Raw genomic sequence first — 13,092 nt, 5'->3', positions numbered from 1 at the left:
GAGGAGCCAAGGAGCGGCAACAACAAACCGAGACTGGCCACAAATCAATCAGCAGACTGGGAAACACCCTACACAGCGAAAAAAAGCGGGATATCCTTAAGCTTCCTGCAATATTATCATAAGCTTAATTTCAAGAAAAGATGTACTTTTTTTTTATTATTTTTTTTTATTTTTTTTTTTTTTTTTGATTTTAATGGTTTATAGTGTAGTCTAACCTAGTCGAAATAAAGTTATTTTATTGACAACTTAGAACAGGCATAAAGCACAGAACATTTCAATCGATGTCTCAAAAATAGTTTTTAGAAATTTTTTCTGTTTTTATTTTGATACTGTTTTTTTTATTACATTTTTTTTTCATTAATATTTAAAATATTTTTTATGACAAAATCACATGAATTTCTAAAAAAAATTCCTATTTTGTTATTTATGTGGGTTATTTGATTTTATTTCCATTAAATATTTAGTTTTATTTGTTATTAAAAACTAGTTTTTGAGCCCACGGGCAGCTCTAAATTTCTCTCAGTGTGTATTTAAACTCAATTACCAGAGATTCTTGCTAGCAATGAATGGGGTTAGAACAGTCCTTCCCCTAAATGTTTCGAAATGTATCTAAAATCGACTATGCCTTGGGCGGCAGCTACTCAAATTCAATTTCGAAAAATTCGTCCTTTTTCGGCGGTGTGTTGGTGGTGGTTGTTGTTCCCGTTCCCGTTCCTTTTCCTGCCGCCGCCGCCTGATCCTGGGAAGGGCATGTTAAGGGTGAACCGGCCGCACTCACACACACACACATACACGGCCAGACGGACGTACAGACAGCGGGAGGCACAGTTAGACTGGATGGCAGACGATTCGGCCGCGACAGAGGGCGGTGGTCGCCTTCCGCAGTCGCAATCGCAGTCGACGCCGGCGTACTCACACACACATATGCAAATGCACTCGCTCGCATACATATGCAGGCATGTCCTGTGATTGTGACGCCTAGATGTATGCAACATGCAACGAATTTCGGCTACTTAACCTACAGAACAAAGGAGGATACAGATAAAAAAAGAAATGAAGAAACGTAAGGAAAGGATAAGCCTGCGCAAGGCGCGCAAAAGGACACGCGCACATACAGTCACACACACACACACACACACTCAAGCGTACACTTTGAGACTAATTTAATCCTCTGGCTCAGTTGAATTCAGTTCCAGTTCCCTCGGCAACCGCCCCACTCAGACGAATTATACGAGAGGCCGGAAATGGGAAAACTACAGGATACAACCTACCCACACTCACAAACGCACACTCACATATACACACACACACACACAGGAAAGCCGCTTATGTCTTACGTTCAGTTACTTTACGTCGTGCGTTTAGCGGCATGAAAATGCCGTTATTACGCCCCAAACGCCTTACGTAGTCGCCGGTTACGTGAATTACATCGGAGCTCGTTGAGATATAATACCCTCTCGTATCTGTGTGTGCGCGGTGCGTAATAGTGTGTGTGCTCGTATCTTACTTTCAATGTCATCAAAAAGGGCTGAAGAAAGATATTTCTGCATTTGAATCGTATCACAGCCAGCTTTGATGGGCATTGCAATGAGCATCGATAGCAAATCGTGACCTGTGACCTCCCCCCAAAGGGAATATACCATATCAAGCCGGTTCGTTGATGAAGGGATAACGGTGGAGAGCTAAACCAACAAGTGTTCGTGATCCAACATATAATTCTTACGTAACTCCTCAAAGGGTTGTGAAATGTTGTCTATTATCCACTCATATCACAGCCATTTTGATGAGTTTCGTGCGAATTTCGGCAGCTGGGCACTAAAATCATATTTCGTAACCGTTCGTATCGCATCTTTCTTATACCATGTCGTTAAAATGTTTGTGACCTTATGTATTCGCAATCATATCACAGCCATTTTGACGAGTTTGGGTAAAGAAATCTCAACGTTGGGCGCCATTTATTAATAGTTACTTTTAAAACCAGATCCACCAGACGTCAACGCCCAAAATGCCCTCGGAATAAGGATACACAAAAGTTTTAGATGTTTTTTTGGTTTTTTTGCTTTTTTTGTAGTTTTTGTTTTTATTTAAATTTATAATAATTGTTATTTTTATATTCTTTTTTCATTTAAGGAAACTTGAAAGTTTACAAAACAAAACAGACCACAACAGATGCTTCTAGATCATACGAAATATAATCAAACTGATTTCATGACGGGCAAAGAAGTAATACGGATTGCTTTTCGATAATTCTCTTTAATTTAGGGACAACGGAGGCACTAAAACCCAAAGGAAGCTCTTACAAGCTTTAGCTTGTAAGGGAAGCAAGGAAATTTGTTCGAGAACAACATCAAAACAATAATCTAAAGCGATGTCACAACATTTCTGGTAAATGCTAGCGAAAGAAGTGTAACAAAGGCGAGAAGGAGAGAGAAGTGAAAACAAAATTCAATTTAAACAAAAATTAATTAGTTTTACCGAATTTCGTAAAGAATAAATTTAAAGCGCTTTAAAAAAAAAACTCATATTCGTTTTTCATTTCCCGCAGGGCAAGCAAAGAGCGTCCTCATCCAGCTTTTAGCTTCGGTCAACTCTTCCCGGTACCGATTTCACATTATATGCTAAAGTAAGTCAACAATCGGAATGCGCTGGATGAAGCTTGGCCCTTTCCTTGCACCGGTGGAAAAACTAACTTGGAATGATGACTTGGGTTTTTAATGTCTGTCGCTGTCGTCGCTTTGCTTCTGGGGTTTTTGTGTGTTGCTGGGTGGGCGTGTGTGTGTGTGTGGGGCGTGCGAGGCTGGGTATTGGGGGTTTTTTTCCGGGGGGATGGGAGCAGGTCTGTCGGGGTGTGCCGGTCGATTGCCAAAGCGGATAAAACTATAGATAGCAGAGGGGAGCGCAAAAGTGCATCAAAGAATTATGTATGTTTAAAACAATTTTACAAAATTTCGCTCTTATCTTAACTCGACTTTTTGCTTTTCTTCTTCATAAGTTTTTGATTCTACTTCATTTGCTTTTCGGTTTACAATGTGATTGTATCAATTTGGTAGCCAATCAGTTTTGGAATTTTGTGCGGGGCAGGAAACGCTCCTTACAAACGCTCAATGTTCTCGTATTAATAATTGATTCGACAGTTGCTTTTAGCTTTCTAATTTTTATGTTTTGTTTCTCTTCTTATTTTTCTTTTTGCATTTGCTTTCTTATACGTTTGGTGTTTTCAGTGATTGTTTGCTTTTTTCTTTTTCATTTGCTGTTGTTGTGTTTTTTTGGCTTCCGTGCGCTGTAGAAGTCTTGCAATTTCAAAAAATTTACTAGTTTCCTTTTGTTTTAATTGTATTTTATAATTTCCTAGTTGTTGTTGTTGTTGGTGTTTTTTCGGTCTGTGAGAGATGTGCTACAGGATGAGCCGCTCGTGCACATGGCATAAGGATGTTGTGGTTGGATGTGTGTGAATTGTGGGGGCGAAAATCGCTTGGCGAAAATCAAGGTTGATGCGGATGCGGTTGCGGACTCTGATGCTTGATGCAGGTGCGGATGGGAATGCGGATGCGGGTGTGGTGAGTGCTTCATGTTGTGTGTTGTGTCTGTGTTATGTGTAACTGTTGCTTGATGACGGCTGCCCGTGGCTGCCCAGCTCCCACTCGCTACGGCGACATTAACAAGGAGGAGGAGCCTCCGTCTCCCCCCCTTCCTTCAGCAGCCTTCCAGCTCGCCACCTTCCCGTGCGCCATTGCCCCTTCCCAGCTGGCGTTCTCTCACTGCGGCTGATGCTGCTGCATCACGATCTGATACTGCTGTTGATTCTGCTGCGGATGCTGCGGCGTCGGCGGCGGGAAGTAGGGATTGGCTATGAGCGACTGGGGGTGCAAGCACATCAGCTGGTAAGTGGGCGCCTGCGTGGGCGGCGTGTACGCCGGCTGGGGTCCCCCGCCGGCGGGGGAGGGCTGTGGCGGCGGATGGAACTGCTGGTGCGGCTGCCCCGGCGACGGTGTGGTCGACTGCGGCGCCTGCGCCATGAACTGCAGCTGCTGCGGCTGGTCCTGGTACACGCGCATCTGCATCGGCGCGTACGCATGCGATTGGAATTGTTGCTGGTGCGGTGCATGGCCGTACTGGATGAACTGCTGTATGGGTCCGGCGGTGATCAGCGGCTGGCCCGTGGCCGCTGAGGCCGAAACATGCATCTGAGATGCGGCCATTGGAGCTGCAGGATGTCATATAACATTATTAGCACATATTGCAAAGAAATATTCTTAAAAGGATATTATAACTACATATGTATAAATAACGCTAGTGCTGGTATAATAAATAAGAAATAAGTCTTAAAAAACCATAATGGTTTTAAGATTAACATTAATTTATCTTTTGAAAAAATGGATAGCTGCAGGATATACATATTGCAAACAATGTCTTAGAAAGGGGATTATGACTGCAAAAAAAAAACCTTCATCTAGAAAGGTTTTCTATATTCAAAGGCAAACTTTCTAATAACAAACAATTTTTTTCTATTTCCAAAAGTAGGCCGATTTAATGGCGATAAAATTTAGAAATTAATTTTTGTTAAGGTTACAATTAATTTGACTTTTCAATAAAATATGTAGTCAATAAAGTATCACAGGAATTGGATGTTACCAACAAGATTTTACCTACAATCCGATGTCTAATTAGAAGCTAAAAGTATTCTATGTATTTAAACTCATTTATGCAAAGATTATGGAATCGATACCTTAAATATTTCATAACTAGCAAACAGATTAGGATAATTACTGAGTAATTATAGTCCTATTTAACACAGTATTTAATTTAATTTCATTGTAATAATAATTGTTTGGAGTTGTTATGATTCTTGTTTCTTTTCTAATAAAATGTTATAAAGCCTGAGTATTTAAAAATATTAATTGGCGGAAAAAATCGAATAAAGCTGGTAGCAACATCACAGTTATTTCAAATCATAAATATACCTTAAGTGTACAGGTAATATAAAATATTTATCCCATTTAAAATTGATCATAAAATGGGCTATTTTGTACTCACGGTAGTTACCACGGCGTAGGCGCGGTGGCTGTCCGGCCTGCGGGTGTGTTTGAGGCGGGAACGGGTGCTGTGGCTGCACCACGTAGATCTGCTGGTTGGTCGGCGGCGCCGGCACATGTCCGCCCGTGGTTGTGTAGATGTTCGTCATGGGCACCGGCGTCTGTGGGGTGTGGGGGCGTGATGGATTCGGGGTGCTTGGGCCGCGGGGCGTGAACGGCTTGGCAGACGGGTTGAGCACATGTGGCTTCTTGACCACCGGCGTGGTTCCGCTGGCACCGCCAGCAGCAGCGATTGCGCTAGCGCTCACCGTCGTGGAGCTGCTCGTCGCACTGGGGGCTGCCGGAGTGGACTTATCGGATCCAGCGCTAACAATCACCCCTGTGGTGGGCGTACTGGCTATGCCAGTGGGCGTGGTGGTGCTGCTGCTCGCTGCCGGCGACACTTCCGGCTTGGGAGTGGCCAGCTGCTGCGGCTGCTGTTGCTGCTGCTGCTGCACCACCACCGCCATGGGCTGTGGCGGCGGCTGCTCCATCAGAACGGGCGAGGTTATCACCACCGGCGACGTTTGCGGCGGCGGCATTGTATGGTAAATGGGCAGCGGCTGTTGCGATGGATCCTGGACCAGCTGCACCGGCGGCTGCTGTTGCTTCGCCACGTGCTGATGCTGCGACTCCACCAACTGCTGCTGCTGCTGCTGCTGTTGGGCCTTCTGTTGCAAGTGCAGCGGCACATGTTGCTGCTGGGGAGGCGGCGCCTGTTGGGGCTGCTGCTGAGGCACATAGTGTGGCTGTGAGAGGGCCGCCTGGTGCAAGTGCGTCGGCGGCACTGGGTGCATGACCACGTGTTGCTGCTGCTGCTGCTGTTGCGGGGGCGAGGCAGACTGCTGCAAGGCTCGCTGTTGCTGCTGCTGTTGCTGCTGCACTTGCTGCTGCTGCTGCTGTGGTTGCTGCTGTGGCGGTGAAGTGTTGTTGGGGGCCAGCTGGAAGTCCTGGCCGAATTGCCGCAGCTCCTGCATCTGATTATCGCGCGTTCGCACCTGACGCGGCGGCTGTGTGTTTTGCCCTTGTGTCTGTATGTTCTGGTGCTGCTGCTGCTGTTGCTGCGGCGGCTGTTGCTGCTGCTGCTGCTGGGGCACGCCCGTTTGCAGCGGCGGCGAGTTGCTGTTCTGCCCCGGATGGCCACCATGGGAGCCGTGCATGGGCTTGCCCAGCGACTGGGCCTCGCCGCCGCCGTAGTTGAGCGACGAATTGCTCTGGGAGCCCTGGTACTGGCGCATCGGGCGCTGGGGCAGCGGCTTGTTGGCATTGGCGTTCGCATCGCCATTCAGCTTGTTGGCGCCACCCATGTGAGATTGGTTGCGGTACTGAGAAGAACTGTTGGAGAGCCAAGTGTTAGTATTTGATAGACAGACTTAGTCTTTAAATGAGAGCCCTGCGTGAATCATTCAATTTTTATTTTATCATAGTATGCCATGAAATTTCTGATTGGTTTAATTCAATTCTATGTGAAAAAAAATTGAATGTTTTTTTGATTTATTTCGAATTGAATGAATGAATGAATAGTTTTTATAAATTTTTTGAATTTGCTAGATTTTTTTTTGTGCTTTCTTTTGAAAACAAAAAGTGGAAAATTTTTAACAAATTAATGTTAGCTGCTTAGAAAATAAAATTCCTGCAGATTTAATCACAAAATGATGGCTCTTTCTTCTTCAAAAGAAATTGCCGTTTTGAATTATTTCGGAATTCATGCCATTCATTCATTCAATTCAATTCTATTAAACTCAAAATTCTAATTAATTCATTCATATAAAACAAAAAATTCAAAATAATTCATTGAATCCATTCATGCAGGGCTCTAATTTGAATAGGCCAACTCACCCGTGCATTATCTGCGAGTTACCCTGGTAGGAGTACTGACTCGGCATGCCCATCGAGGGCTGGTAGCCGCCCTTGCTCTGACCCACAGAGCTTCCTCCGTTGCCGCCCTGCGACACGGAAACGTTGCTGCCGCCACCGCCGCCGCCCGTGGGCACATTGTTGCGCATCACCTTGCCGCTTTGGGGCACCGTCTTGCGCTTCACCATCGAACCACCGCCATACTTGCTGGACGTGTCCGCGGCCGCGTTGGCCGAGGGGGTCGGACCAGCGCCCTTCAGGCCGCCGGCGAGCATCAGAGCTGCCGTCGACTGCGTGGCGACGCCTTGGCCCGGCCCTCCCTGCATCATCAGGCTGCCATCGCCGCGATCTCGGCCGCCGCCGCCGCTGCTCTGCGAGGACATGCCAACATGCGATAGCTGCGGTCCGGTGATGCTGCGCGTCTGCTTGGTGATGTACCGATCGCTGCTCATGGTCTCCCGCAGCTGGAAGTCTGGGGCGCCGCGTGGCTTGTTGCCACGATCGCGATCGCGGTCCCTGTCCCGCTCCTCGCGCTCCCTCTCGCGATCGTTGCGTTCGTTGCGCTGCTCCTGCTCGCCCGACGGACGCTCTACGGCCGCAAAGAGCGCCTCCTCGTCACCGTTCTCCAAATCGAGACGGTCGCGGCATGTCGGATTGTTCTCAATCTCGGCGGCCAGCTTCTCGGCCTTGGCCTCGGCCTCCTTGAACTCCAGCGAGTCGCCCTTGTCCAGCGGCACCGTGTACGAGGCCAGAGAGTCATCGAATGTGGAGGTCACACCGAAGGTGTTCTCGTTCTTGCGGAACATCTCGTTGGGATCCCAGCCGTTGGCGGCACTGTCCAGTTCTATGTCGATGTCGCCATTGGCGCCAGAATCCCACGGTTCCAGTTCCTTCTCGTCCAGACGCGCACCTGTAAAAGGGAGTTTAGTTAATATTTGTTTATTAGATTTAAGATTTTAAGCTTTAACTAACCGTTGCACTTGTCAGAGATGGCGCCATCCGTCTGAAAAGCTCCAGCGGTGGCGTATTGCGAGTCAAAGTCCTTGGCCACGATGGTCACCACGGTGTCGGCCGGGAATATAATGTGTTTTGGCACCTTGCCCTCCTCCGGCAGATTCTTGGACTTAATGCACGCCGGTAGCTCCAGTGCGATGTCAAAGTTGCCCGAGAATGTGCGGAATACGCCCTCGTAGATGTTGCCCGACCGCAGGCGCACCTCCACCACGCTGCCCACCAGCGCCGTGGCCGAGTGCATGAAAAACGTGTTGTTGTAGACGCCCTGCGCCACCGGACGCACTGCTCCGCCTGCTGCTCCGTTCCCGCCTCCTACTCCTCCTACTCCTGCTGCACCTGCCTTGTTGTTGGCGGGCCTCAGGCTGTTGTCGTTGGAGTTGTATCTGCGAAAATGGAAAGGTGAAGCGTTCAGTTCGGGTTAAACTATTCGTTAGCGTTGCGGCTTGCAGGGCGCCGAACACTGACTGACTGAAATTGGAAATTCGATGGCATTCAGGCACGGTGGCGAGGCGATATCGATTCGTTCGCAAACTTTGACCCGACCCCGCATTCCGCCGCCAACCCCTGTGGTGTCAGTTTGCCTTGTGTTTGTGCATTTTAGCTCATCTTTTTTTTAGTACATATAGTATTTGACTATGCAAACAAAGACTTTTCGGGGAATCACCTTGCTGAAGACGGAGTTTTGTATTAGTACCAGCTTTAGGATGTCATTTAAACTTAAAAACAAAGACTTTTCGGGGAATCACCACGTTAAAGTTCAAGTAATTAAGTTATGACTTGATTTGCGTGCCACAAATGAAGCTTTTATAATGGGTAATTATTTAAATTGGGTTTTAAATAATGTATAATAACAAATTTAAAACCAATATTATACAAAAAACTGCAAAAAGAAATTGAGATTTCAGTTAAGGATAGTATTCAATAGTTTTTTTCATTTATAAAGATTTTATTTTAAGATTTAAGATTTATTTTAAGAATGATAAAAATAATATTATACACTCTTCAAAGGCAGGGAAATTAAAAAAAAAAAATGTTTATTGACCAGAACCTAAGATCTTCAAGATAAAAAAGAAAACTGTTTTTTACCATCTTTAAAGGCAGGGAAATTAAAAAAAAGTTTATATATTTACCAGAACTTAAGATCTTCAAGATTAAATAGAAAACCTTTTTAAAAACAAGAAAGGAAGCTAGCTTCGGCCAGCCGAACCTTATATACCCTTGCAGATCATTCCTATTAATAAACAAATCGCAAAAATGTTCAATTTTCTAATATTTCTCATTAATTTTCCGATCGTTCCTATGGCAGCTATATGATATAGTCGTCCGATTTTGATCAAATTAAAATTGAAATTCGAAAATATTTAAAAAGAGTCATATCCTAGAGTAGAAGATAATACAATAAAAACCAAAGAAGCTAGAATTTATTTCCTATTACTTTTCCATTAATTTTCCGATCGTTCCTATGGCAGCTATATGATATAGTAGTCCGATTTTTTAAATAATTAATTCGAAATTCAGATATATTTAAAAAATAACATCCCCAAAAGTAGAAGGTAATATTTCAAAAAACACCGAAGCTAGAATTTTTTAAAGTTTTTTTTTCCGATTGTTCCTATGGGAGCTATAAGATATAGTTGTCCGATCCGGTCGGCTCCGACATATATACTACCTGCAATAGAAAGAAGACTTTTGGGAAAGTTTCATCCCGATAGCTCAAAAACTGAGAGACTAGTTTGCGTAGAAACAGACAGACGGACAGACGGACAGACGGACGGACAGACGGACATGGCTAGATCGACTCGTCTTGTGATGCTGATCAAGAATATATATACTTTATGGGGTCGGAAACGTCTTCTTCACTGCGTTGCAAACTTCTGACTGAAATCATAATACCCTCTGCAAGGGTATAAATATTTTAGTTTTTAGCAAAAAAGAATCTATTACCATCTTCAAAGGCAGGAAAATTAAAAAAAAAAATTTTATATTTACCACCACTCAAGATCTTCAAGGTTAAATAGAAAACTGTTTAAAAAAATATTTTAGTTTTAAGCAAACCCCGCGATATGCATTCCGCGAAGGTAATCAGCCTAATGAAACCCCTTTTTCCAGCTTTGTCCCGGTCGCAACTCGATTCCGACTGCGATTCCGACTCATTCCCTGGACGCTTTCCTCAGTGCTTTTCGGGGTGTTTTTGGCGTTGGTTGCGTGCGGGCAGCAGGATCGACGACCGTGAAATGCGCAACGCAACGCACAATGAACCCGCAGTGGATGTGGGTGTGGGTGAGGGGGCGGGCCAGGGACAGGGGCGGAGCGGAACCAAATGGAGAGGGGGTGAAAGCAGTAGCTGAAGCTGATTCACGGAGCGTGCACAGTGCACATTTTGGTGAATGAAAACAAATAATTGATTGCGCTCAAGAGTGAATCATGCGTGAGGTGAGATGGTGAGGTGGTGATATAGTGATATGGTGGTGCTTTTACCAGGTGATTGGTGAACGAATCCGGGAAATAGGCTGCGACGGAGGCAAACTTAAAATGCAAGTGTGCATGGCCGAGTGGCGAATAAATATGCATAGACGTCGAGCGGAAAACAAGAGCGAGGTGGGTATATCGTTCGGTCAGCAAATTGTAAAGTGACCCAAATTTCAGACCCCCAAAGGGGTACGGGGGGCTCTCGGGGATTTCGGGGTTCGGTTCGAAGTGTGCCAAAGAACGATACGAAACTCAGCGCAGCCGCCGCACGTCACAGCAACTGAAAACTAAAAACGCAGAGCTGCAAAATGCTGACAATGCAAGAAAATGCATTCGAAAAAAGGCAACTGGCAGCGAGCAGCGATGAGAGTAAAAAATTTAGTGCACTTCGAGCTACGTGAGCGAGTGTGCGTCCATCACCATGGGCATGGGCCGCACAGTGGGCCCGATTCTGTGCACTCTGCACTGCCCACTGTGCCCGCAAGCTTGAGGTTGTTGGGTTGTTGTTCCTGCCTTGGTGTTGGTGCACAATGAATAACGAACGCGCATTTCAAACAGTTTGGGGCATAAGTATGACTCGGCGAGGAAGAGTCGTCTGATAAGGCGCAAGACCACAGTGTCTTTGGGCTATATGATACATTTTGTAAATAGTTTTGGGTAAAATCAACAAATTGTTGTGGAAATCTATTTGTTTAAGCTTTTAGTGCTGAAGAAATGTCAGGTTTTCTTTAATTTAGAAAAAACCTTAGAACCTTATTTAGTGCTTAGTGCGTACTTCTAGTGATTACTGTAGATTCTTTAAAAATCTAAATATTTGCTTTGATAATGTCTCTCAAACTCAAACTTCTTGCCTGGTGACCATACTGATTTATGATGAATTCTGACTCAGATAGAAATTTTGGGGAATTCCTACATTTCTCATTTCTAAAATGTATTTTATTTTAGCATTAAACAAAGGAATGTTTTTTAAAGCCATAAGTCATGGTCTTTATCAAGTCATGATTCTTCATAATTTACATTTGGCTGATATCTTCAAGAGTTATAAAATAGATTAAAAGTGTATTTCTTATCGGAACTCCTTCAAAATTCGGTACCTTTCAGTACCAGTTTGTTACCAAAATGATTTTTAAAGAGATTTTGTAATATTTTTAAAACCTCTTTTTTTATAAGAGTTTTTCAATCACATCTCTGCTAATCTGTTTTTGCTGAGATAAAGATAAAACTCGTGAACGTGCCAATACTTATGCGCCGCACTGTATCCAAATGCGGATGTGGATGTTGATGTGTGGCTGTGTGTGGCTGTGGATGTGTGCGCTGCAGTCATATTTCAATTGAAAATTTTAAGGGCGCAGCAGCGAGCGAACAGGGGAGGGGGTGGTTGGGGGTTTGAAGCCCCCTGTATTACGGGGGTGGCAATGCGACTCATTGGTGCGACAAAACGGAAACCTTTAAACAAATTATGTTCTCTACACACATTTGGTCGTTGTGAAAGGGAAATGTAAACAAAGCATAAAAAGTTCGATGCTGAAAGCACACACACACACACTCGCACACGCGATGGCCTATTATATAAGCGCCATTTGCATTCCAATTCCAAAAAAAATTCAAGAATGGTTTTCGGTTTTCCCAGAGATGCTGGCTGCAGTAGTCAAAGTAGCTGAGCAGGAAAAAGAAGAAGCAGAAAATAACGACACGAGACGCGCTTTCACCTTTTTTTATTTATTTTTTTTTTAGCCAACCGGACCGGGAGAGAAAAGAGCTCTTTGTGGCGCTTTTGGTTGTCGCGGGTTTTCAATTTGTCAGGGCAACGGCAACGGCGAACTGCAAACTGCGACGGCAAAAAGCAAAAAGCAGAAAGCAAAAGCAAGAGCATAAGCAAACCAGCCCCAAATGCAGTGGTGTGCGTTTGTGCCGCCACCCCCTGCCCGCTTTGTGTGCCCCCTTCGGCGCCCCTGTCTCTTTTTCGCCAGTGCAGCTGGTGCTTCTTCTTCTTACCTGGCGATGCCGCCGCTAGCTCCTCCGCCACCACCGCCAGTGGGTCGGGTTTTCCGCTTGCTATTGTTGTTCATAATAACGTCGATTGGATCGGGATGTGGATGTGTGCCGATGGGCGATTTCCGATTGCCAGGAGGCCAGGAGCGGTAACCAGTAATCAGTGGAGTAACCAGGAGTTTTCTTTCTTCTCTCTTCTCTGTTGTTCCGTTCGTTCCGTTTCCCTTTCCCTGCTAATTTGCTGCCTGGTCTGGGGAATATTTTGTATTTTCGCTTCTGCGATTTTCCCCCCGATGATTTACCGAAACGATCGCGAATGGGCGGGCGGGGCGTGGCGCGGCCAAAATATGCTTTTTCGGCAGCGTTTAGCACTGTTACTCGGCTGCTAAATATGCTTTTGTTGCTAATTTTATTTTTTCCCTGCGTACTGTAGCGATAACGAGCAAGGTTGCTTGACGTTGCCTATCCGCTGTCGATACTTTTTTTGCACATCCCTAGCGCTCGACGGCGTATTTGTTTTTGGCAGGGCGGGGGGAAAGTGGTGTGGCGCGGGGGTGCTGCGAACGGGCCGACGAACTGCGCGGCGACGGGGGTGGTTAACGGTGAATTTAGTTTCGGTCAAACAACTATTTAGTTAATTTATTTAACTTCAATTAAACAGGGGTGCGTGTGTGCAACCACAGAGTTC

At 45.3% G+C, this 13,092-nt stretch overlaps 1 protein-coding gene across 1 annotated transcript; it reads right to left on the bottom strand.

Annotated features, from left to right (window-relative positions):
- Positions 1-3,224: 3,224 nt before the first annotated feature.
- On the bottom strand, positions 3,225-13,092 carry Atx2 (Ataxin 2). The gene is made up of 5 exons (XM_017153676.3): positions 12,408-13,092; positions 7,902-8,326; positions 6,912-7,839; positions 5,035-6,407; positions 3,225-4,204 (listed from the first exon to the last, which is right to left on the bottom strand). The coding sequence occupies exons 1-5, from the start codon at positions 12,479-12,481 to the stop codon at positions 3,756-3,758; spliced, it is 3,249 nt and encodes a 1,082-aa protein (XP_017009165.2). The 5' UTR covers positions 12,482-13,092; the 3' UTR covers positions 3,225-3,755.

The sequence above is a fragment of the Drosophila takahashii genome, chromosome 3R (assembly GCF_030179915.1).
Source record: "Drosophila takahashii strain IR98-3 E-12201 chromosome 3R, DtakHiC1v2, whole genome shotgun sequence".
NCBI lineage: Eukaryota > Metazoa > Arthropoda > Insecta > Diptera > Drosophilidae > Drosophila > Drosophila takahashii.
The sequence above is the reverse complement of the archived record's forward strand: the minus strand, read 5'-3'. Positions and strand labels throughout refer to the sequence as shown.

What these genes read in the sequence shown, in the direction of transcription:
- Atx2 (XM_017153676.3), bottom strand. Translation starts at nt 12,481, where the DNA reads ATGAACAACAATAGCAAGCGGAAAACCCGACCCACTGGCGGTGGTGGC. An exon ending in CATCTCTGACAAGTGCAACG is followed by an intron (nt 7,840 to 7,901) that starts GTTAGTTAAAGC and finishes TCCCTTTTACAG; the next exon opens with GTGCGCGTCTGGACGAGAAG. An exon ending in AACTCGCAGATAATGCACGG is followed by an intron (nt 6,408 to 6,911) that starts GTGAGTTGGCCT and finishes GCTCTCCAACAG; the next exon opens with TTCTTCTCAGTACCGCAACC.